A 22,285-nucleotide genomic window follows, 5' to 3' on the forward strand; every position below is an offset into this window, starting at 1 on the left:
CCTTAACGTTGCTTTCCTTAGTAAAGCAGATCAAAGAACCTGTGTTGGCGGCCTTCTGTGTGCTGGTCGTTGCTGGTTTTACACAGCCACAGTGGCTGCTAGCAAGATTGTTAATACAATATTAAATGATTAATAAATAAGGCAGTTTGGTTTGACTCTCTCTTAAATTTGAAAGCCACCTTTACAATTCTATTTAGGAGAAATGATAATGGACTTAAAACAAGACAGAACCATACACTGTTTAAATCATTAACTTGAAAGACACCATGTTTGAACGTTGGTAGCATGTTTTAAACAGAGGACAGTTTTCTATGTGGCCAACAACTCTAATGTTCTCTCTATATTTTGGCCCATTATGTGTATTTGCAGAACATGAACAAACCGTAAGTGTTAAATTGAAACAAAGGTTTTTGCAATAATCAACAAAGGTAGTTTAATATTCTTGAATTTTTTGGTTACTTGTTCGATAGTGTCTATGTTGCTAATAAATTATTCTCTACACACTCGGGAACTTTTTGTTGTAGTTGAGTTTGTCTGACCCTTTGTGACTACATGGTCCATGCTGTCTACGGGGTTTTCTTGGCAAAGATACTGGAGTGGTTTGCCTTTCCTTCTCCAGTGGATTAAGGCAAACAGAGCTCAAGTGACTTGCCCAAGGTCATACAGCTAATAAGTCTCAGGCTGGATTTGAACTCAGATCTTCCTGACTCCAGGCCCAGTGCTCTATCCACTGAGCCATCTAGTTGGCCTGGGACCTTTCTTTTGATAAATCTTTTTTGCTCCTCAGTCAATCTGTTATTTTCGCCTAAATGTTTGTAGATTTTAAGTGATATGAGCTATGAATGCTTTGTATAAAATACATAAACATGTAACTGGCCTATATATGGAGAAGTCATTAGTGTTCTTATCTGTTGGTGGTAGATTTGCAATCCTTCTATTAAAGGGGAAACCAGATGTGTCTGAGAGGAAGCTGGTCAAATTCTTTGCTAGAAATTCACCCTGTGAATCATAGCTTAGAGATCCTACCCAGACCTATCACTTCCCAGTTTTTCGGAGAAGCTTGAGTTTGAGTATTTTCCTAGACATAAATGTTCTAGCACTCATGAAATTAATAGTGCACAAGCTGTATATTTCACGTCTGATATAGCTTACATTCTCATTGCACTGGACTTCTTGTAAACATACAGATCAACAGAAATTTTCCATATCTACTTTCTTCAATGATTTTCTCTCTTTCTGCTAATTTCCTCGCAATTCAAGCCTCTGTAGTAAAGATTTTGATTGATATAAATTTATTTTTTCTTCTTCACATTGCTTTAATGTTTTGACTTTAAAACATTTTTTATTTATGTCTTTTTTTTAACATCAACATTTCTCCCAGTATCCTTCCCCCTCCACCATTCCACCGAATCATCCCATATCATATTTTTAAAGTAAAAAAAAGAGGTTGAAGAGAACAAATTGGCAAAACTAATCAATACCCAGAAATAGCCTAAAGATATATTTAATATTCCATGCCCATGGACCTCCTATCTCTGCAAAGGAGTATAGTGGGTCTCATATTGATTCTCTGGGGCCATGTTTGTTCTCTGTGATTTTGCAACATTCACTCTTGATTGTGTTTGTTGCTCTTCCATTTACATTGTAGTCATTGTTTATACTGCTTTCTTGGCTTGAATTACTTCATTCTGCATCATTTCATGGAAATCTTTCCATGCTTCTCTGTCTTTATTATGTTTGTTGTTTCTTATAGTACATTTCATTACATTCATGCTCCACAATTGTTTAGTCATTCCCAAATTGATGGACATATCTTTTATCTTTTGACTTTTATAGTCAATTACTGATTAAGTAATTCTAGAATTTTAAATGTGCTTTTATTTTCCAAATTCCTTTTGTTGCCTTTAATTGGGAGACCTGACATTCAACTTTTCTATTGTATGTACAAGTTAGATATTGACATGATCCTCTGATGCTTTTCTTCTGTTCTTTGGTAGCTTTCTCAAGATGATTTTTCCATGGTGGTATGTGATATTTCTCCTTAAGAGTATTCCTTGATAATTCTACCTTCCTTCCCATTGTCATTACTGTTGCAATCAACATAGAACATTCTGCTGTATAAAAGTCCTGAATTGATTTTATGTTTTGTCAAATATTATGGGAGAATGCATTCATTGATGAAGATTATAGCAAACCATAGCTTTTTAAATTACTCCATTTTAGTATTGTGCTAATTCAAAAGGGCTTTTCAAAATTCCTGCCTGACTACGACCGTCTCCTCTTCAAAAATAATTTGAGATGTCGGTATTGTTTTGTCATTTATTTCATTATTAGGCACTGTTTCTGGAATTTGCAGTAAGTGAAGATTATGAATGACCTCACCTGTTCCTCCAGATTCCAGTAGCTCCCCAATCTTATCTCATCTAATCTGGGTTTAGGGTTGAAATGATTTCTTATGATCACCATGCATTGGCTAGAAAGACAATGTTGTGTCTTGGAGCCGAAAGGATTATGAAGAAGTCTTTGCCTGCAACTGGTAGGATCTGTTTCTAATTTTATTACGCTCTAGGACTGGAGAATAATGAAAGCATTCATAGATTTAGTCCATTTAATACCTATTTGGGCTTTGCCTTCTATAGTGGCCACCATCATTTGCACTTAAGAATTCCCAGCAGGTGAGGCATAGTTATTTCTGATCTCTTTTGGTACTTGAGTTTTTGCGGTACCAGAACAAGAAGAAGTGACATTTTTTTTCTGCTACCCTCTGTGTCAAGATGATCATCAAGAACCTAACAAGTAGGACTGGCAGGCAACCTGTGCTGCCTTATTTATTTCTTGGATGGGAAGAATTGTACACTCTGACTGTGGTGCAAATCAATAAACGGTACTATCAAAAGCCCAATTCTCAGCATTTTGGGGCTCATGAGTATAAAGCAGGCCTTCCGAGTTATCACAGTAGTCTCGGGGTACATGAAGTCCACACTGGCTGATATTCCCCTACTTTGGCATTCTGGCCTCCCTGGCCTGCCAAGGCATGGAAGATAGGTTGGACTTTGAAGGAATAAACATAATAATCATTAAATTCATCTCATCCTTTTCATCTTTTACAATGTGCTACAGAGAGAAAAAGTCCTGGGGTAGGTCTCCAGCCGGCTGTTTTGCTATTATTACTATAATTGTTACTATCGTGATTATTATGGTTATTGTTATATGCACTGGAGGCTATGTTGTATAGTCACCCAAGGAGGAAAAAGGGAGTGAACAAAGAGATGAGGTAAAGAAGAAACTTGAGATACTGAGGTTGAATGAGTCTAAGCCTGAGAGAGGTTAGTGAATCAGATAAGACCACATACTTCCAGGTATGGAGTCAGAAGAACCTATCTGGCATCAGACACTTACTAGTTGTGTGACCTTGGGTTATTTCGTTGCCTGGAGAAGTTCATCAGTATTGTACACCAGTTTCACGAGGGCATGCTTGCCTGGGTTCTCGATAATGGGCAATGCTCATGTACTTCCCCAGTCACCAATGGAGTGAAGCAGGGCTGTGTGCTTACTCCCATGCTTTTTTTTTAATATGACGTTTTCGTGATGCTGTCAGGTACCTTCAGTGAGGACGAAAATGCCATCAAGGTCAGCTACTGAACTGACGGTAAATGATTTAATTTGAAAAGGCTATAAGCCATGACTAAAGTGGAGGGAGAGTCAATGCATGATTTTTTGTTTGCAGATGATCATGTAATCAATGGAGCCTCTGACGCTGAGATTCAACAAAGTATGGATGGATTCTCTGCTGTTTATACTAATTTTGGCCTAACAATTAACACCAAGAAAACACAGGTTCTCTACCGGCCAGTACCACACCATCCATATGTAGAACCATTTGGAGAGATAATGAATACTGTGGGTAAGGTCTATCACCTTGGCAGTGTACTTTCCAGGGATGTATGCATAGATGATGAGGTTGGCACACGCATTGCCAGAACTAGATCTATTTGGGAGGCTCGGAAGGAAAGTGTGGCAGCGAAGAGGTATCAGACAGCCTACCAAACTAAAGGTCTACAGAGCCACTGTGCAGACCTCATTGGTGTATGCCTGTGAAACCTGGAGAGTATACCAGCACCATGCCAGAAACTGAATCGCTTCCATTTGAATTGTCTTAGGAGGAGTTTGAAGATCACCAGGAAATAAGGTACCAGACACCGAGGTCCTTTCTTAAGCTGAACTGCCAAGCATTCAAACTTGACTACAGAGAGCACAACTCTGATGGGCTGGCCCCGTTGTTTGAATGCCAATCATAGGTTTGCCTAAAAGACTATTTGATGCAGATCTTACACAAGGCAAGCAAACACTCACCAGAGATCAGAAGAAGTGATACAAGGACACTCTCAAGGTCTCTCTGGAGAACTTTAGAATAGATTGTGAGACATGGGAGACACTGGCACAGGACCACCCAGCATCCCGCATCAAAGAAGGTGCTGTATTCTGTGAGTGAAGCAGAATTGCAGTAGCTCAAAAGAAACTTGAGACATACATTTAGAGATATCTCTACTCCAAGTGTTCATGTGAACTCTTTGTGCCCAACCTGTGGTAGAGCCTTTCAAACTTCTATTGATCTGATCAGCCACAGTTGGACACACTGTACCTTGACTCCAATATAGTGTGATATAATTTTGGTCCTCTTCAAGAATGAAGGACAACAACCAACCAGCTGTGTGACTCTGGGCAAGACACTTAACTTTATTTGCTTACCTCAGTTTCCTCATCTGTAAAATGAGCTAGAGAAGGAAATGGTGAACCACTCTAGTACCTCAAATCGGGTCATGAAGAGTAGGACACAACTAATTGATTAAACAACCACCACCAAGATAAAACCTCAGTTCTTCTCCCTCCTCTAACCTCCTTCACAGTTCCTGGTTCATGGCTTAATACTAAGCACTAAAGAAATGCTGTTGACAGAGTGACTAATTTTAAGAGATTTTTCAATGAGGGTACATGGTATGCAAAACCTTTTAACACAGGAAAAGAGCATGAGACACCAAATTAAGAACAGACATCACTGACAATCCATTGTAGTGCAGACAACAAGCAATTAAGAAGACGTAAGGGAAGTCAAAAATTTTTGAGAGGCCCGATGATGGATGTTAAAATGAGAGTGAGATGGCTAAGGCAGAAATTTGTTATGCTTGACTAAACATTTTTGTTAACAGGTTTTGTGTTTCTCAGAGGCAGCTACATGGTACAGTGGATAGAGCACAGGGCCTGAGGTCAGGAAGACTTGAGTTTAAATCTGGCCTCAGACTCTTACTAGTTGTGTGACCCTGGGCAAGTCACTTCACCCTATTTGCCTTAGTTTTCTCATCTGTAAAATGAGCTGGAGAAGGAAATGACAAACCACTCCAGTACCTCTGCCAAGAAAACCCCAAACGGGGTCATAAAGAGTCAGACACAAATGAAAACAACTGCACAATAACAACAAATTTGTGTATCTTGCTTTCTCAGTGGCAGGAGCAGGGGATGTGGGAAGGAAAGAATTCAGAACTGAAAATAAAATTGAATTAAAAATGAGAAAGAGAAAGTTGCCTATGAAAGAAGGTAAGTGGGTTAAATAGATGAAGCAGCTAAAATTTCTAGGATTTTTAGCATTACACAAGCAGTGCCTAGTAAGCTGTTCTAGGCAAATGAATTCACACAATAATCACTTCATACCTTAATGGCTCAAACTAGTGGCTCATGTCATTAGGGTTATTTTTATGTGCTACTCTTTAAATTTAGTCAAGAAATCTTTTCTACTTCTAAAAGAAATATTTAGACATGTCAAAGTTCATACCTTTACCTCTAGAAAGAAATGATCAACTAGAGGAAGTCATTTTTTTTTTGTCACTAAGAAAGGTCATCAATACATCATTCTTGGAAGCAATCCATTTTAATTGTTGGCCGAAACCAAGAAAGGTCATCAATACAACATTCTTGGAAGCAATCCATTTTAACTGTTGGCTGAAATTCAACAGTATTCATCAGCATTCATCAGAAAGCCTGGCCTAATTTCTCAAAGTTATAACTGTACATTTCTATATGAATTTTTATATCACAAAAGAAGCTCTCAACATTAATTGAAATTTGAAATAGAAATACAAAGGGGGTGAGCTCTTTATAATGGATAGGCAGGAATAACAACATTGTAAAGAAGGACAACCCTAAAAGACTTCAGAACTCTTATCAATGCAGTCAGTGATCAATGAGGATTCCAGAGGACCAGGTCCAAAGTAGTGGGCAAGGACAGAATATCCCCATGTCTGGCAGTGGTGGGGAGCACATGAAGGCCAGCAGTATGAGATAAGGCTGGTTCAAGTTATGCTTTGGACACATGGTGGTTGTGTGACCCTGGGAAAATCCTTTACCTCTCAAAGCTCCAGATAAGCAGTTCTCTCAGGGACTCCTAGAGTTGCCCAAAATCACTTCAAGGTGTCCTTCAATTCAAAACTATTTTCATAATAATACTAAGATGTTATTTGCCTATTAAAATATTCTTTCCTTTTTCAACTTATAAACCTATGTGAAGTCAATTTTCTTCATAAACTTCAATCAAAACAATATATTGCAATAAACTGAATGCAGAAACAGATACAAAAATCCAGTTCAATTTTATTAAGGCAGACTTTAAAGAGATTTGCAAAAATGCTTTTTAAATGCCATTTTTCTTACTAACTTTTTTGTTTTGAACAATAAAATTTTTTCATAAAATATGTTACCTATGTTAACATGAAATGGACTTAGTGTAATTTTTAGTTAATATACAGTTTTAAAAATATCAGTTTTAATGTCTAATACAATAAATATCAATAGATATGACCAGAAGTGTGCTGGAGCCAGACTGTACTGACTCTCAAGTGCCAATTTTAGGGCAAGCATTTACAGTTTAGAAATCAACAAACTACAAATCAGGACCGGATTTATTGTTTTTTTGATTATCTAGACTTCATAAAGTGATGGAGAAAATGTTAATAATGCAGATTAACCTTTAGTATTTTGGGGGGAGGGGGGAGGCAATTAGGATTAAGTGACTTGCCCAGGGTCATATCAGATTCAATTTTTAAAAACTCCTGAAATATGTTTTAATGAGTTCACATGTACAATTGATAATAATATTACTTGCCTTCTCAATGAATAGGGGATGAGCTGGAGGGAGAGAATTTAGAACTCAAAATTGACTCAAAAGCACTTGATTGCCTTAAGTGCTGAGAAGCACTCCAAAATAAAAGACAACAAAAAGTCCCACCCTGCTTGTCATTACAGACTGTAAGTTGCAGAAAAAGTGTGAACTTGCATTGGTAGAATCAGTTCCATCCCCATAGTTATCAATATCAATGAAATCACAGGTTCCATCTCTATTCTTCCCTGCCCCAAACCCGTCTCCACATATGTACACCTAAGACCTAAGCCAAGCTAAGGAATTTAGATCTTAGGAAGCAGCATGAAGTCAGAAAAATAAATAGGCATCAGTTCAAGCTTTCTTCCTGCAACTTACTATGTGACCTTGGACAAAAGCATTACATCTTTCTTGGTCTCAGTTTCCTCATAGGTAATATGGGAGTGGGAAGACACTACTATGCTAATGCCTTATGATGGCAGGGTGGTAGCCCCAAATCCTCAAAGGTTATGCCAGAAAAACATGAATTCTAGCAGTTCTTATCAAGTCAGAAAGGTTTCAAGCCCAGATTAAGTGACATGTGTGTGTGTTCCAAGGACCAGTTTGAATTCACAAAGGATTGCCACCTGATTGGCTGCAAAGTAATGAATTCTTCAACAGAAGGCACTCTTAGAGGCTATTCACTTAAGTCATAAAGGGGTTATAATTTGCCTAGTGGCTCTAATACTGTCACCAACAAAACCAATTACAATCAAAAATCAAAATCAAACACAAAATCAAAAGCAACTGTTCAAGCATAACACCTGCATTACCTAACTCATGGAGGACTATGATTTGTAAATCATGAAGGTTTACAAACATACTAACATAAATGTGTAAAACACAAATTATATACAAATTACACAAATACATAAATAGGAACTGTTGAGAACTTCTGAGTAGCAAAGTGACAAGATCAGTTCTGTGCATTAAGAACTGCCTTGCATACTGCATGAACTCTATAAATACTCATTGAATTTATTTGTAGAATTAAAGATTAATGGAATCATAATTCAAGAGTTGTAAGGAACCTTGTAAGCCAGCAATTCCAACCTGTACATGAAAGAAAAATCCCCTCTAAAACAACAACAATCAGTGGGTTGGTTGGTCATTCAGCATTTGCTTGAAAATCCATCCACTATTGAACAATTCTAGGTACAGAGGAAAGAATGATCAAGCTGAAGTCTAGGTTCTGAGTTCAAATCTCAACTCTGCTATTTACTACTTATGTGATCTTTAGGCAAGTCACTTAATTTCTCTGTATCTCAATTTATTTCTTCATCTAGAAAATGAAGGAAGTCTCTTCCAACTTGAATTTTCTGATCCCATGACCTCAATTATTAGGAAATTTTTTTCTGTAAATCAAGTTTAAATCTGCTCCTCTGTAACTTTTACCCATTGTTTCTCTTATGCAAACATTCAAGGTAACACTGCATATCAGGCACAGGACAGCTTTTCTATTATCTCAAAGAAAATGTAGGCAATATCTAAAAGTCTCACAAGGGTCAATAAATTATCAATCCAATTCTCCTGTTTCTCCACTGAGTCCCAATTTTCCCCTAGGGATCTCTATAGTTCTCCAGACTCAGTATCACCTTGTGATTTAGATTTTCTTTGTGAGGGAAATGACTTCAGGTTTGCCAAAAAGGAATCCTCCTGGCATCAATAAATCAACAAATGTTTATTAAATACCTACTACCCACCAGACACTGTGCTAAACACTGGGGATACAAAAGAAGCAAAAGATGGTCCCCGCTTCCCAAGGAGATTACAATCTAATGTCATTCCAGTGAGGCCCTTTGTCACCCTAGGTATCCATATAGGCCTCTAGTGTTATGGTGCTACCAAAGGCTAGGACTCTCCAGAAATTAAAATCGGGTAGGTGGGTTGCTACTGAGAAAACCTTCTTCCTACTGCCACTGTATTGTCTCAATAATTCACAGTAATAAATAGCGTAGGGTAAAGTACTGGTTCCCTCCTGTATCACTGTCTTGTTGTGGTGGAGGGGCTTGAGTAACTTAACGAAACGATGAGCTACGCCATGCAGGGTTACCCAAAATGGACAGGTAATAGTAGAGGATTCTGACAAAAGGTGATCCACTGGAGAAAGAAATGGCATACTATTCCAGTAACTTTGCCAAGAAAACCCCACGGACAGTATTAAAATGATAAAAGAAAAGACACCAGAAGACGAGCCCCTCAGGTTGGAAAGTGTCCAGCAAACTACTGGAGAAGAGCGGAGGACAACAGGTCCAGTACTAATGAAGTGTCTAGGCCACCGCTGAAAGGAAGCTCAGCTGCAGATGTGTCTGGTGATGAAAGGAAAGACCAATGCTGTAAAGATCAAAATTGCATAGGAACTTGATCTATAAGTCAAAGTAAGGTGGATGTGGTCAAGCAGGAAACATTGACATCTTGGGGGTCAGTGAACGTAAATGGACAGGAATGGGTGAATTTAATTCAGGTGACACTACATATACTACGGTGGGCAAGAATACCCTGGAAGAAATGGCCCTTACCATCAATAAAAAGGATGAGAAAAGCAGTATTGGTGTGTAATCTCAAAAATGAAAGAATGGTACTTGTTCAAATTGTTCCACATCACAGCAATACAAGCCTATGCTCCAACCACTGATGCTGAATAAGCCAAAGTTGATCAGTTGTATGAAGACCTACAACATATTCTAGAAATAACACCAAAAAAAGATGTCACATTCATCATAGGAGACTGGAATACTAAAGTAGGAAATCAAAAGATAATTGGAATAACAGGCAAGTTTGGCCTTGGAGTATAAAACAAAGCAGGGCAGAGACTATTGGTTTTGTCAAGATAACTTGTTGGTTATAGCAATACTCTTTTTCAACAGTTCAAAGGGCAACTCTATACATGGATATCACCAGATGATCAATATCGAAACCATATTGATTATATACTTTGCAGCCAAAGGAGGAAATGCTCAATATAGTCAGTTAAAAAAATATCTGGAGCTGATTGTAGCCCAGATCATGAGCTTCTTATTGCAAAATTTAGACTTAAATCAAAGAAAGGGAAATCATTAGATCATATACTTTTGACCTAATAATATCCCATATGAATATGAAGTGGAGGTGATGGTTAGACTTAAGAGATCAGATCTGGTAGCACGTCTGAAGAACTAGGGACAGAAGTTTGCAACACTGTACAGGAGGCAGCAACAAAAAACATTCCAAAGAAAAAGAACAGCAAGAAAGTAAAATGGCTGTCTGGTGAGGCTTTACAAATAGCTAAGGAAAGAAGGAAAGGGAAAGGGAAAGATACACGCAACTCAGTGCAGAATTCTAGAGAATAACAAGGAGAGATAAGAAAGTTTTTTTAAAAGAGCCATGCAAAGAAATAAAACAATGAAATGAGAAAGACAAGAAAGAGCTCTCTTTAAGAAAATGAGAGATATCAAGGGAATGTTACATGGAAAAATGGGCATGATAAAAGCTAAAAATGGTAGGGGATTTAACAGAAGATGAAGAGATTAAGAAGTGGCAAGAATATACAGAAGAACTATACAAGAAAGATCTTAACATCTAACCATGATGGTGTGGTTACTGATTTAGAGCCAGATACCCTAGAATAAAATCAAAGGGCCTTAGGAAGCACTGCTAACAACAAAGCTAGTGGAGGTAATGGAATTTCAGCTGAGTTATTTAAAATCCTAAAAGATGATGCTGTTAAAGCACTGCACTCGTTATGCCAACAAATTTGGAAAATTCAACAGTGGCTACTGAGTTGGGAAAGATCGGTTTATGTCCCAGTCCTAAAGAAGGGCAATGCCAAGGAATGTTCAAATTAGATAGCAATTGAGCTGATTTCACATACCAGCAAAGTTATACTTAAGATTCTACAAGCTAGGCTTCATCAATATGTGAACCAAGAATTACTGAAGAGCAGGCTGGTTTTTGAAGAGGCAAAGGAACTAGGGACCAAATTGCCAACATTCGCTGGACTATAGGGAAAGCAAGGGAGTTCCAGGAGAAAAAAAAAATTGCTTCATTGACTACACTAAAGCCTTTGACTGTGTGGATGACAACAAAATGTGGTAAATCCTCAAAGAGATGGGAGTACCAGATCATCTTACTTGGATGGAACAACATGGAACATGTTTTAAGATTGGAAAAGGAGTTCAACAAAGCTGTATATTGTCACTTATTTAAATGTCATGGAAACATCGAACATGTGCTTGGACAGACTTTGAGAGATAATGGAGGACAGAAGGCCTAGCAAGCTCTGGGGGTCACAGAGTCGAACACAACTGAATGACTGAACAATGACAAAAAAATACTGGTCTTTTGTTCTCTTGTATCATGGTTCAGTCCTTTGCTCTTCTTCCACTTTCAGGGTTACATGTACAGTTATCTTCTCCCCAAAAGGCTAGTGCTGCCTAGGAACTTCCCCTTCTCCTCTCAGAAAGTGGTATGCCTGAATTTTCCAAGAATTTGACACTGCCTAGGAAATTCTCACAAATTTATGCACAAGGCTGGATCCCAGAACTCACCAAGAACTCAACACTGTCCAGGAATTTCATCTCATCTATTCGAAAGCTGGGGCTCTGAAACTTCTACTATTCAGGACACAGCTTACGTGTCTTTTTTTAAATAGTATTTTATTTTTTTCCTAGTTACATGTCTTGTTTTCAAGCTGCCATCTTGGCTCCGCCCCTTCCCCAGTTACATGTCAAGAACATTTTTAGCATTCATTTTTACAAGATTTTGAGTTTCAAATTTTTCTCCCTGCCTCCCCTCTTCTGAAAATGGTAGGCAGTTTGCTATAGTTTATACATGTGCTATCATGTAATACAGATTACATTTCTATCATTCCAGGCATCTAAGTAGCACAGCAGATAAAATGCTAGACTTAGACTCAGGAAGACTTGAATTGAAATCCTGTCTCAGAAACCGGGCAATTCTTTTAACTTTTCTCAGCCTCAGTCTCCTCATCTGTAAAAGGGAGATAATAATAAACAATAAATAAATAATAATAAATAAATCCTATCACAGGATGGTCGTGAGGAACAAATAAGACTATATGCAAAACACTTTGCAAACCATTAAGCACTATATAAATGTCAGCCATTATTATTCCTAGTTCTCCCCTCTGGAGCTAAGAAGTACAAATCTAATCCCTCTTCCAAAAGACAGTCAGCAAATGAAAGACAGCTATCTTAAGCCCAAGTTTTCCCTTCGCCAGGCTAAGTGATGAACAAAACATTTATAAAATACTTTACACAGATCACGGTGCTAAGCAACAGGGATACAGATGGCAAAGTAAGAGATTGTTCCTGTTCTCAAGGAGCTCACATTCTAATAGGTTGTTGTTGCTGCTGCTCAGAAACTTTTCAGTTGTGTCCAACTCTTCATGGCCCCATTTGGGGTTTTCTTGGCAAAGATACTGGAGTGGTTTGCCATTTCCTTCTCTAGTTCATTTTGCAGATGAGGAAACTGAGGCAAACAGGCTGAAGTGACTTGCTCACAGTCACACATCTAGTAAGTATCTCAGGCCAGATTTGCACTCCGGTCTTCCTGATTCCACCCCAGGCACTCCATCCACTGCACCATCTAGCTGTCTCCACATTGTAACAGAGGAGAGATAAATATGGAAGGATTCAGCTGTAAGTCATATGGAAAAGTCTCATGGTCCTTGGGGTACAGCAGTAAAACAGATGATCATGGCTTTTCTTTAATGACATTTCCAAGGATAAAATGATATCAATTTCTGATGGAGAGCCTTTTGATAGCACCACGAACTTTGGTGGCCCGAATTTTCTTTTCTGGGTCTTCAGTAACTGTAGCTATAGCGCCTGTAGGAGCAGTTGCCAGGCTGCTGGCACCACGTCTGGTTGTTTTCCAGGATGACGGCTGAGGGCAGTGGGCTGGAAATACTGCTATTCTCAAGGCTCTTGGGTTCAAAGGTCCTGGACTGTCTCCATCAGGGTGTAGCAACAATCTACTAGCAGCTGCTGAAGGGGTATAAGACCCACCAACAACCAGCACACAGAAAGCTGCCAACACAGGTTCTTTGATCTGCTTTACTAAGGAAAGTAACTTTAAGGGGTTAATAATCTCAGTTTAATCAAACATTCAAATATTCACAGTTCAGGGGGAAAAGATTAGCCCCCTGAACTTTGAGGCAAATACAAACAGAAATTGCAAACATTTACAAGCAGACAGACTTTGTCTGATTTAAATCACAATGCATAGTTACCAGAGAAACACCAATATCTGGGTTGCAAAGCTGGGGGGCAGTTTGCAGCTTGCCCAGAGTCTCAACACTCCTTCCATCAGTGTGTCCCAAAAGTCAAACTCCAAGCTCTCCTCAATCATATCCTGTTCAGAGCCCTGAGGGCTCTGACCTCACCCAGGCTGGGTGTGTAGAAGTTCCCCATCCCCAGTATCACATCATATACAAGTCAATGACTCCCGATTGTCTTAATGCTGAGAAATAGCTGAGAAATACTCCAAGACAAAGACAGCAAAAGGTTTCCCAGCGATTCAAAAAAAAGGCCAGAATCATTAAAGGCACTTAAGAGAAGAACAGCAAAAAGTCCCACCTTAATTACTATTACACTGGGTCTGAGGGGAGATGGCAGAAAAGGTGGTGGGGTTGTCTGCTGAAACATTAGAATTGCTAATCTCAAAAACTCTTTATATGACAGTTTCCCATTCTTACTATTCTGTTCTCCATTCAACATTCCAGTTTGTCAATATCTACCCCCTAAAGCGAGGTTCTTAGAAGTTACCACAGTACTCTAGATGCAGTTTAACCAGGAGAGAGTAAATCGGCACTACTGACCTGGACGCTATACCCCCAACTCATCATCACATGCAAATGTTCCACTTTCTTGATCAATAACTCTGGAATTCTTCTGGCCATATCCTATCCTCTCATCACTCTCTATGTCTCAATCCTGATCCTCTCAAGGAGCTCACATTCTTTTTTTTTTTTTTTTTGAACCAAACAAAACGCTTTATTTTGTAAACAATTATTAGAGTCCAACCAGCCTTGGGTCTGCTTCCTGAGGGTTCAGAGATTAAATGTGCTGAAACCTTTGGGTTTCTAAGAGAACCAAAGAGTAAAATGGCTTACCAGGACAAACTTCTGGTTTCCATAGGAAGAGAACATTCACAGCCTCCCTGTACCTCTTTAGCTCTTCATTCATCCTTCTTCCGAACACTTTACGTACAAGGTCTGGCCCTAGTGCTCAGTCCAAATGTTTCTGCGTACACTCTCGGCCAATGGGAGGCTCACATTCTAATACACTGTTGTTTAGTAATTTTTCAGTCATGTCCAATTCTCTGTGACCCCACAAAGTTTTCTTGGCAAAGATACTGGAGTGGTTTGCCATTTCCTTCTCCAGCTCATTTTACAGATGAGGAAACTGAGGCAAACAAGGTTAAGTGACTTGCCCAGGGTCACACAGCCAGTATGTATTCTTTATCCTCAATGCAACCTCCAATCCCTCCACTGCTCAGTCTTGTACCAGTTTATCATCCTTGTTCTAGATTCACTTTCCTCCCCTCCCCTCCCCAATCTTGACACTCTCCTCCATCTCTGATTCCCTTCTCCCCTTCTCCTATCACCGCTCAGGCCTTGCTAAATTCCCAGCCCTAAGCTACCCTATCTTCTCTGTTCACACTCACATGCTTCTGAAGGTGCTGGAGGAAGCCACTCAACCCTGCTAACTAGGTCCATTACAAATGTATGCTACTTGGTCTTAATTGGCCAATCCTTTTACTAGTTGATTCTCAATGCTAATTGGACTCCTTTGTAGCCCTACATATTTTATTTTATATAATGACAACTTATTCTGAAAAGAGATGCATAGGTTTTAACAGACTGACAAAGGGTTAAGGTTAAGAATTCCTGCATTAATGGATTTAGAAAGAAATGGGAAGAATTACCTTAAAAATCAAAATGAGTTCGTTTGTCTCTATTTCAAAAGATAATGATGTGTTACCTCTATATGTAATAATGAGACTGTACATAATACAGTCTCTACTTCAAAAGGTAATAATGTGTTACCTCTGTATGTAATAATGAGACTACTAATCAAACAGACATATTCAATTAATTTAATGAGTATTCGTTAAGTGAAGTATATGCCACAAGTTGCAGGGCAGCTAGGTGGCACAGCGGATAGAGTGGAGAGCCTGGAATCAGAAGTCTCATCGTCCTGAGTTCAAATCTGGCCTTAGACACTGACCAAGCTCCTCATCTATAAAATGAGCTGGTGGAGGAAGTAGTAAACTGCTCCAGTATCTTTGCCAAGAAAACCCCAAATGGGGTCGTGAAGAGTCAGACACAACTGAATAACAACAACGTGCCTCAAATCCATCCTGACCCTTGTTAACCAGAAATCATGACTTCATGAGACACCCTTTACCTCTTTATAGGATTAAAAAAAAAAAAGCACTGGACCTAGGATTTAAAATTCTGGCTTGTTGTCCCACCTCCACCACTCATCAGTCATGTGACCTTATATTATAAGAGTACTTTTTGTTATTCAGTTATTTCAGTTGTGCCCAACTCTTTGTGACTTCATTTGGAGTTTTCTTGGCAAAGATATTGCAATGATTTGCCATTTCCTTCTCCAGCTCATTTTACAGATGTTTACAATAAACAGGGTTAAAGGACTTGCCCAGGGTCACACAGTTAGCAAGTGTCTGAGGCCACATTTGAATTCAGGAAGATGAGTCTTCCTGACTCTGTGCCTGGCACTCTAGCCACTATGCCACCTAGGTACTAAATAAACATATGTGTGTGTATAAATACATACATACATACATATATATATATATATGTATATATATATATATATGAAAAACCTCAATAATAATGAAGTAAAAAAATAGCTAGCCTCTGTATAGCTCTTTAAAGGTTTACCAAATGCTTTACAGAATTATCTCATTTGATCCTTACCTGAATGGCAGGTGCCATTATTATTATCATGCCCATTTTGCAAAGGCGCAAACAGAGACACAGAAAAGTTAAATGACCTGCCCAGGGTCACACGGCTAGCAAGTGTTTAAGACTGGACTTAAACTCTGGCCTTCCCCTCTCCAGGCCCAGCGCTCTATTCACTTAGCCACCTACCTGCCTCTCAATAGTCATCCTGAAAATAACATGGAAAAGATGTACCAGAATTGGTAAGTTATTTCACAGTCTTGTGGGCTTCAGCTCTACACTGACATCAGGTTGGAAGGCTTGCCCATGCTATCGTGGAGAATTATGATACAGCCACTAAAACAAATGGAAATGATTTAGCCACCCTGATTAATAGTGCTATGAAAGTAAAACCCAATGAAAAGCTTCATGAACAATGGCATTTATGGGGGCTTTAAAAGCAAGTGGTTGCCCATCCACTGCCCTTTCTCCTACTGCTTGGCTACTTCTTTCCCCCTTTTGCTCTTAACAATGTAGAAAAAAAGAATAAAAGGGGCTTTTCTACTTATGTTGGCAGCCCTTTCCATCAAATGAGAAAGACTCCACAGTTGGTTTCAGTTTGTTAAACATGCTATTTACAAACATTTCAAACGGACTCATCCTGCTCTCTGGAAATGATGCCCCAATCCAAGACAGCTAAGTAGACAAGTTATAACCATCCAAAAAGCAAAACCTTTATAACCAGCAAGACGTATAGTAATTGAAAGCAGGTCATTTCCTATTTCAGAACACAAAGACATGGGAAAGATGCCATTTTGGCATGTTTGAGGAAGTGAGACAGCACAAAGCTGGAGTGGGGGGCAGGGAGGAAAAGGGCAAGGGAAATATTTCTATTCCGGGAAAACCAAAAAAAATGGAAGAGAGAGTTTCTTAATAGAAGACATCTTTCCCCACTAAGATATAATTAGGAGTAAATAAATTGAGACACTAAGATGACATCACTCCTTTCAAATCCATTAATTTCTATTAGAAACACAATGTAGTATGATATAAGTGGTGCTGTACTTGGAGTCAGGAGGTCTGGGGAGTGGTCTTCATCCATAATATAGGGACAATAATATTTACCCTACTCAATTCAACAGGTTATTGGGAAGGTGGGAATAAGCATTTATTAAGGACCTACTAAGTACTAAGCACCTTATATTCTCTCATTTGATCCTTACAACAACCCTGAGAGGTAGGTGTTATAATTATCCCCATTTTACAGTTGAGGAAACTGAGGCAGAAAGATGTCTTCTTTGCACAGGGTCACACTCTTAGTGTCTGAGGCTGGATTTGAAATTTTATCTTCTTAACTTTATCTTCTGTGACTCTATCCACTGTGCTTCCTAGTTGTAAAATGCCCCCCAAAATGGAAGGGATTTTCCTATAATCATTAGACCATGAGCACTTTGAGGGCAGGGACTGTCTTTTGCCTTTCTTTGTATCCCCCTAGTGCTTATCACAGTGCCTGGAACATAGAAGGCACTTAACAAATGTTTGACTGACTACAGCCTTCATTTTCAATTGATAGTCCCCTTAAAATTACAGTAATTTACAGGTGATTAAATTAAATGACAAGCATAAAGATTGAGTAGCAGAGTCAGGATTGAACGTAACTAATGCATCAAAAATACTGCTACTATTCCTACACCGCTCACCCACTAAGGAAAAATGACAATATAATACCCAGCTTTTTCTAACATTAGCAAGAAGAGAATAATGGAGAAGTTCAACTGGAAATCAAAACTATCGAGTACTCTAAGAATCAAGAGAGAAAGCATGGGAAAGGAAGGCAGCACGGAATTAGAGAAATCCACAGCAGAATGGGAAAGTCTGAACTTCTATAGCTTCCACAGAGATAGTGACAGACGTTCTCTCGGCAGTAATGAGGCAAGGTAGAATCATAGAAAAGAGGACTGACTGCCAGTTCAAAGGAGAAAACCAGCTTACTTCAGTCCCCAAAGCATTGGATACTAGGATTAGAGGTCCTGGATCTTAGACCTGACTACAAAAGTAACTTCCAGACAAGCTGAGACCCTGGAAAAGACCTTCACTGAGAAAGGCCAAGGTCGCCCGCTGCATGCAGGGCCAATCCTCTCCACTTCTGTCTTCCCACTAGACTTTAATGACTCTGGAGGACAGAGTGAGGCTGCTGACTTTGCACCGCTCTTCTTAACTTAAATCCAATACCCTCTCAAGTCAAGACATCACTCTTGTGACTTCATTGGTTCTCTTCAAGAATGAAGGACGAATGGCAAATTATAAAAGTAATTAACTATGGGACAATACATTGATATTTGCTGGGATAGGAATTCCTCACACATGATAATCTTTGAGCATTAAGCAATTTTGAGACATGAGTGATTTGCCCAAAGCCCAACAGGGTACAGCTAGGTTCCTATTAGTGTGAACAATGAATCCCCTGGACCAGCTGCATGTATGTGAATTTACACTATTCCAAATAAGAATAACTAACATCTTATACAGTGCCTCAGTGGATAGAATGTTGGCCCTGGAGTCAGGAGGACCTCAGTTCAAATCCAGCCTCAGACACTTCCTAGCTGTGTAACCCTGGGCAAGTCGCTTTAACCTTGTTTATCTCAGTTTCTTCATGAGTAAAATGATCTGGAGAAGGAAATGGCAAACCAATCTAGGACCTTTGCCAAGAAAACCCCAAATGCAGTCACAAAGAATAGGATGTGACTAATAGACTCAACAAGATATAGAGTCTACATGTGTTCTACAAATCTTATCCCACTGTAAACCTCACAAAGCACCCTGGAAAGTAGGGGCTATAATTTATCCCCATTTTACAGACAAGGAAACTGAGGCAAATAGAGGTTAAGTGCCTAGCCCTGAGTCACATGGCTATTAAGTATCTGAGGCCAGGTGTCAGCTTAAGTTTTCCAGATTTCAGGCCCAATGCTCCAGCCACTGTACCACCTAGTTATAAAATGTACATTATGTAAAATACGGTAATCGATTGCAGCACAGTGGAAAAAAAGGTCATTTAACCTCTGCAGGCCTCAACTTCCTCACCGATAAAATAAACCTGGGCTTGAACGAGATGATCTCTTAGAACCACTTAAAAACCCACTGATCAATGTGGTTAGAGCACTGGGCTTGGAATCAGGAAGACTCATCTCCCAGAGTTCAAATCTGGCCTCACACTAACTGTGTGACCCCGGGCAAGTCACTTAATCCTGTTTGCCTCAGTTTCCTCATATGTAAAATGAGCCAGAGAAGGAAATGACAAACAACTCCAGTATCTTTGCGGAGAAAACCCCAAATGGGGTCACTGAGAGCTGGACTGAACCACAACAAAAATTATAACTGAATATTTAAGCAAGATGCTGCACCAAGCGCTACCACTACAAAAAGACTAGAAGTATTCAATCTGACCTAAATGAGCTTACAATTTTATTGTGATGACAGATGCACGTAAATAAGATAATAATGACGATAACAATGAATTTTCTATAGTGCTTTGAAGGTTGTAAAGTGCTTTACAAAGTTATCTCCAGTAATCCTCACAACAGCCTTTTAGGTAACTGTAAGAATTATTATTATGCCTATTTTGCGATGAGGTCATTTGAGGCTCAGGAGGAGTTAAGCATGACCCACTAGGAACTGTGAGAGGTGAGATTTGAACCCAGGGATTCTTGAATCTAAATCTTATTCTTCCTCCACTATAAGACTTCAATACAAAGCAATAAAGAATAATGGGCAGATCTCACAGGAATGTTTCCAGGAAAAAAGATGCAAATGAATTTAGAAAGTAGCAGGGCCAAATGCAAGTGAGTGCAATCCTGAGGGTAGGGGGTAGGGTGAGGATGGGAGTTAGACTGGTGATTTCAACAGAGTAGGGACCTCCCAATAAGAAGCTTCCTCTTCCCCAATGCAGATGACACCTTCTTTGTGATTTCAAGAGCTGACTAGGGACATAGAGGGGTTAAGTGATTTGCCTCCGATCACATAACCAGCATATGCCAGAGCTTCCTGATTTTCACTCCCCCCCCACCCCAGGTAATGTTATATTATAGGCATCATAGCTGCAGCTGAGGAACCACACTGACAAAATGGTGCAGGTGATGTCACTGTGTGAGGGGGCTGTCCACGGAGAAGAGTGAAGAACAAAATTGAGGGTACACGATAGTTTGTTCATAGAATCCCAGAAAGTCAGGGCTGGGAGGGACTTTCGTGATTATCTTGACCAATAACCTCATTTTGCAGATAAGGAAGCCCAAGGCCTCAGTGGTCAAGTGTCTTGCCAAGGTTACACAAGTACCTAGTGTCAGGGCCAGGAAGAGAGCACAGGTCTCCAGGCTCCCATTCTAGGGCTCTCTCATTATTGTGGGGAATGGAGTCCCAGAACGAAAAGTCTGGAAAGCTAATCCATCAAATCCACCCCAGCCATCTGACAGATGAGGAAATTGTGCATTGGGCCCAGGGCTACTTGTCCCTATTCTTGGTTTTCTCATGCTACAGCAGCCTCAGAATTAATTTCAACCCTTTCCTCTTCCCCACCCCCTCCACCATTCACGAGCTCCTTAAATGTTTCCTAATCTCCACTAAAAACCATGTAATTTGCACACTCTATCCTCCACGGTCCTTTCTTGTTCCATAACTCCCCAGCTGGCAGAGGCTAAGGGATGGCCTGACCTAGAGGTGCAATTAGCAAGGTAGATGTGTAGTCCTTGGAGTGTCTCTGAGGATGGTCATGAGAAAAGACCCAAGGGGGGTTCAGATTTGATAAATCTCTATTAAGCAAATGTAGCTTTTTTAGAGGCAACATCACATATTGGATAGAAAGCTGGACTCGTGATCAGGAAGGCCTGTCACACCTATAGGAAGTATGACAAGTCACCAATCCTCTCCCGCCTGCCCCAGGCACCTCTCAGAAACAAAACTAAATGAAAAAAAGAAAATAGTTGCAAAGGTGTCCTGCCAAAGGAAGTTCCACACCCAAACTCTCCGACCCCAAAGAAGTCGGTACACACACACAAAACAAAAACCCATTAAAGGACCGGAACCACGAAGCAATACAATGAAAGGTCAGATCTCCAAGGATCTCCAAGTGTCCCGACACTCAGAAGTGGAAAGGATCGTGTCTGGCCAAGGTGAGGAGGGGAAGCTTCAGGGAAGAGGGGGACCCTACAGAATGTCTCCAGGCAGCAAGAGCGGGATTCTCCTTAGAGAGGGAACCACCGCGAACAAACTCCGCAAGTCGGGGAGGCGGCAACCCCACTATGTCCACGGCCTAACAGACGCGGCATGACTGTCAGAGCCCAGATCACCTTAGAGATGATCCGGTCTAAGGCATCCCGGCCGGCTCCGGGGTCAGTGAGTCACCCAGTGGGGCTCATACAACGGGAAAATAAACAATTCCTCGGACGGGGAAGGAAGGAGAGGTCGGGAAGGCACCCGGGGCGCGTGGGGGATGGGGTGGGAGAAGAAAGGTATCCCAGAGGGAGGGAGGTGGGCGGAAGGGAAGAGCATCAGGAAAAACCGGAGGAAAGGGTGGTAGCTGCTGCGGCAAGGATATAACTCGGACAACAAACAGCAAGAAAAACGAGTGGACAGAAAGGAAGGGTAAGCCAAAGTCCTAGACCGGGAGTTGGTTAAGAGAGATGAGCTTTCTGCCGCACTCGCTGCGTGACCTTGGGACAGTCCCTCCGAGCAGCCACTCCGGACATTTCCAGAGAGCGCCCCTCGGGGCCTCAGTCTCCCCGTCCGTGAAATGGGTCGAGGTGTGGGTCCGAGGCCGGACAGGCTGCGCCGGGGGCCCCCACTCCCTTTCATCCCCAGGTGGGTGCCCGCTCACCTGCTCCACATCGCGGAGGCTCTCCCGGGGGGCTCCCAGCAGCGCGCACAGCTCCAGCAGCCCCGGGGGCAGCAACAGATGCGGCGGCACCGAGCCCGGCTCAGCCATGGCTCCGGGAGGCTGGCGGACCGAGAGCCGGGGCAGGGGCAGCTCCCGCAGCCGCGACCCAGACGAACCCGCGCCCGCGCCCAGCTGGACCAGGATGCGCGAGCCCGAGGGAAGGGGCGGGGCTGGAGGAGGAGGAAGAGGGCGGGGACGGGGACGGGAGGGGAGGAAAAACAGAGAGGCGCGCATGCGCCCCAGCCCCTACCCGGTCTGAGCT

General features: G+C 40.8%; 1 protein-coding gene across 1 annotated transcript in view; it reads right to left on the bottom strand.

The window, feature by feature from the left end:
- The window catches only part of DENND3 (DENN domain containing 3), a 118,568-nt gene extending 96,497 nt beyond the window's left edge, over window positions 1-22,071 (bottom strand). Inside the window, exon 1 of the mRNA XM_036764223.1 lies at window positions 21,964-22,071. Coding sequence (XP_036620118.1) covers window positions 21,964-22,071 — 108 coding nt within the window. The remainder of the gene's footprint in view (window positions 1-21,963) is intronic.
- Window positions 22,072-22,285: the final 214 nt, after the last annotated feature.

This window comes from Trichosurus vulpecula, chromosome 1, assembly GCF_011100635.1.
Source record: "Trichosurus vulpecula isolate mTriVul1 chromosome 1, mTriVul1.pri, whole genome shotgun sequence".
Classification (NCBI taxonomy): Eukaryota; Metazoa; Chordata; class Mammalia; order Diprotodontia; family Phalangeridae; genus Trichosurus; species Trichosurus vulpecula.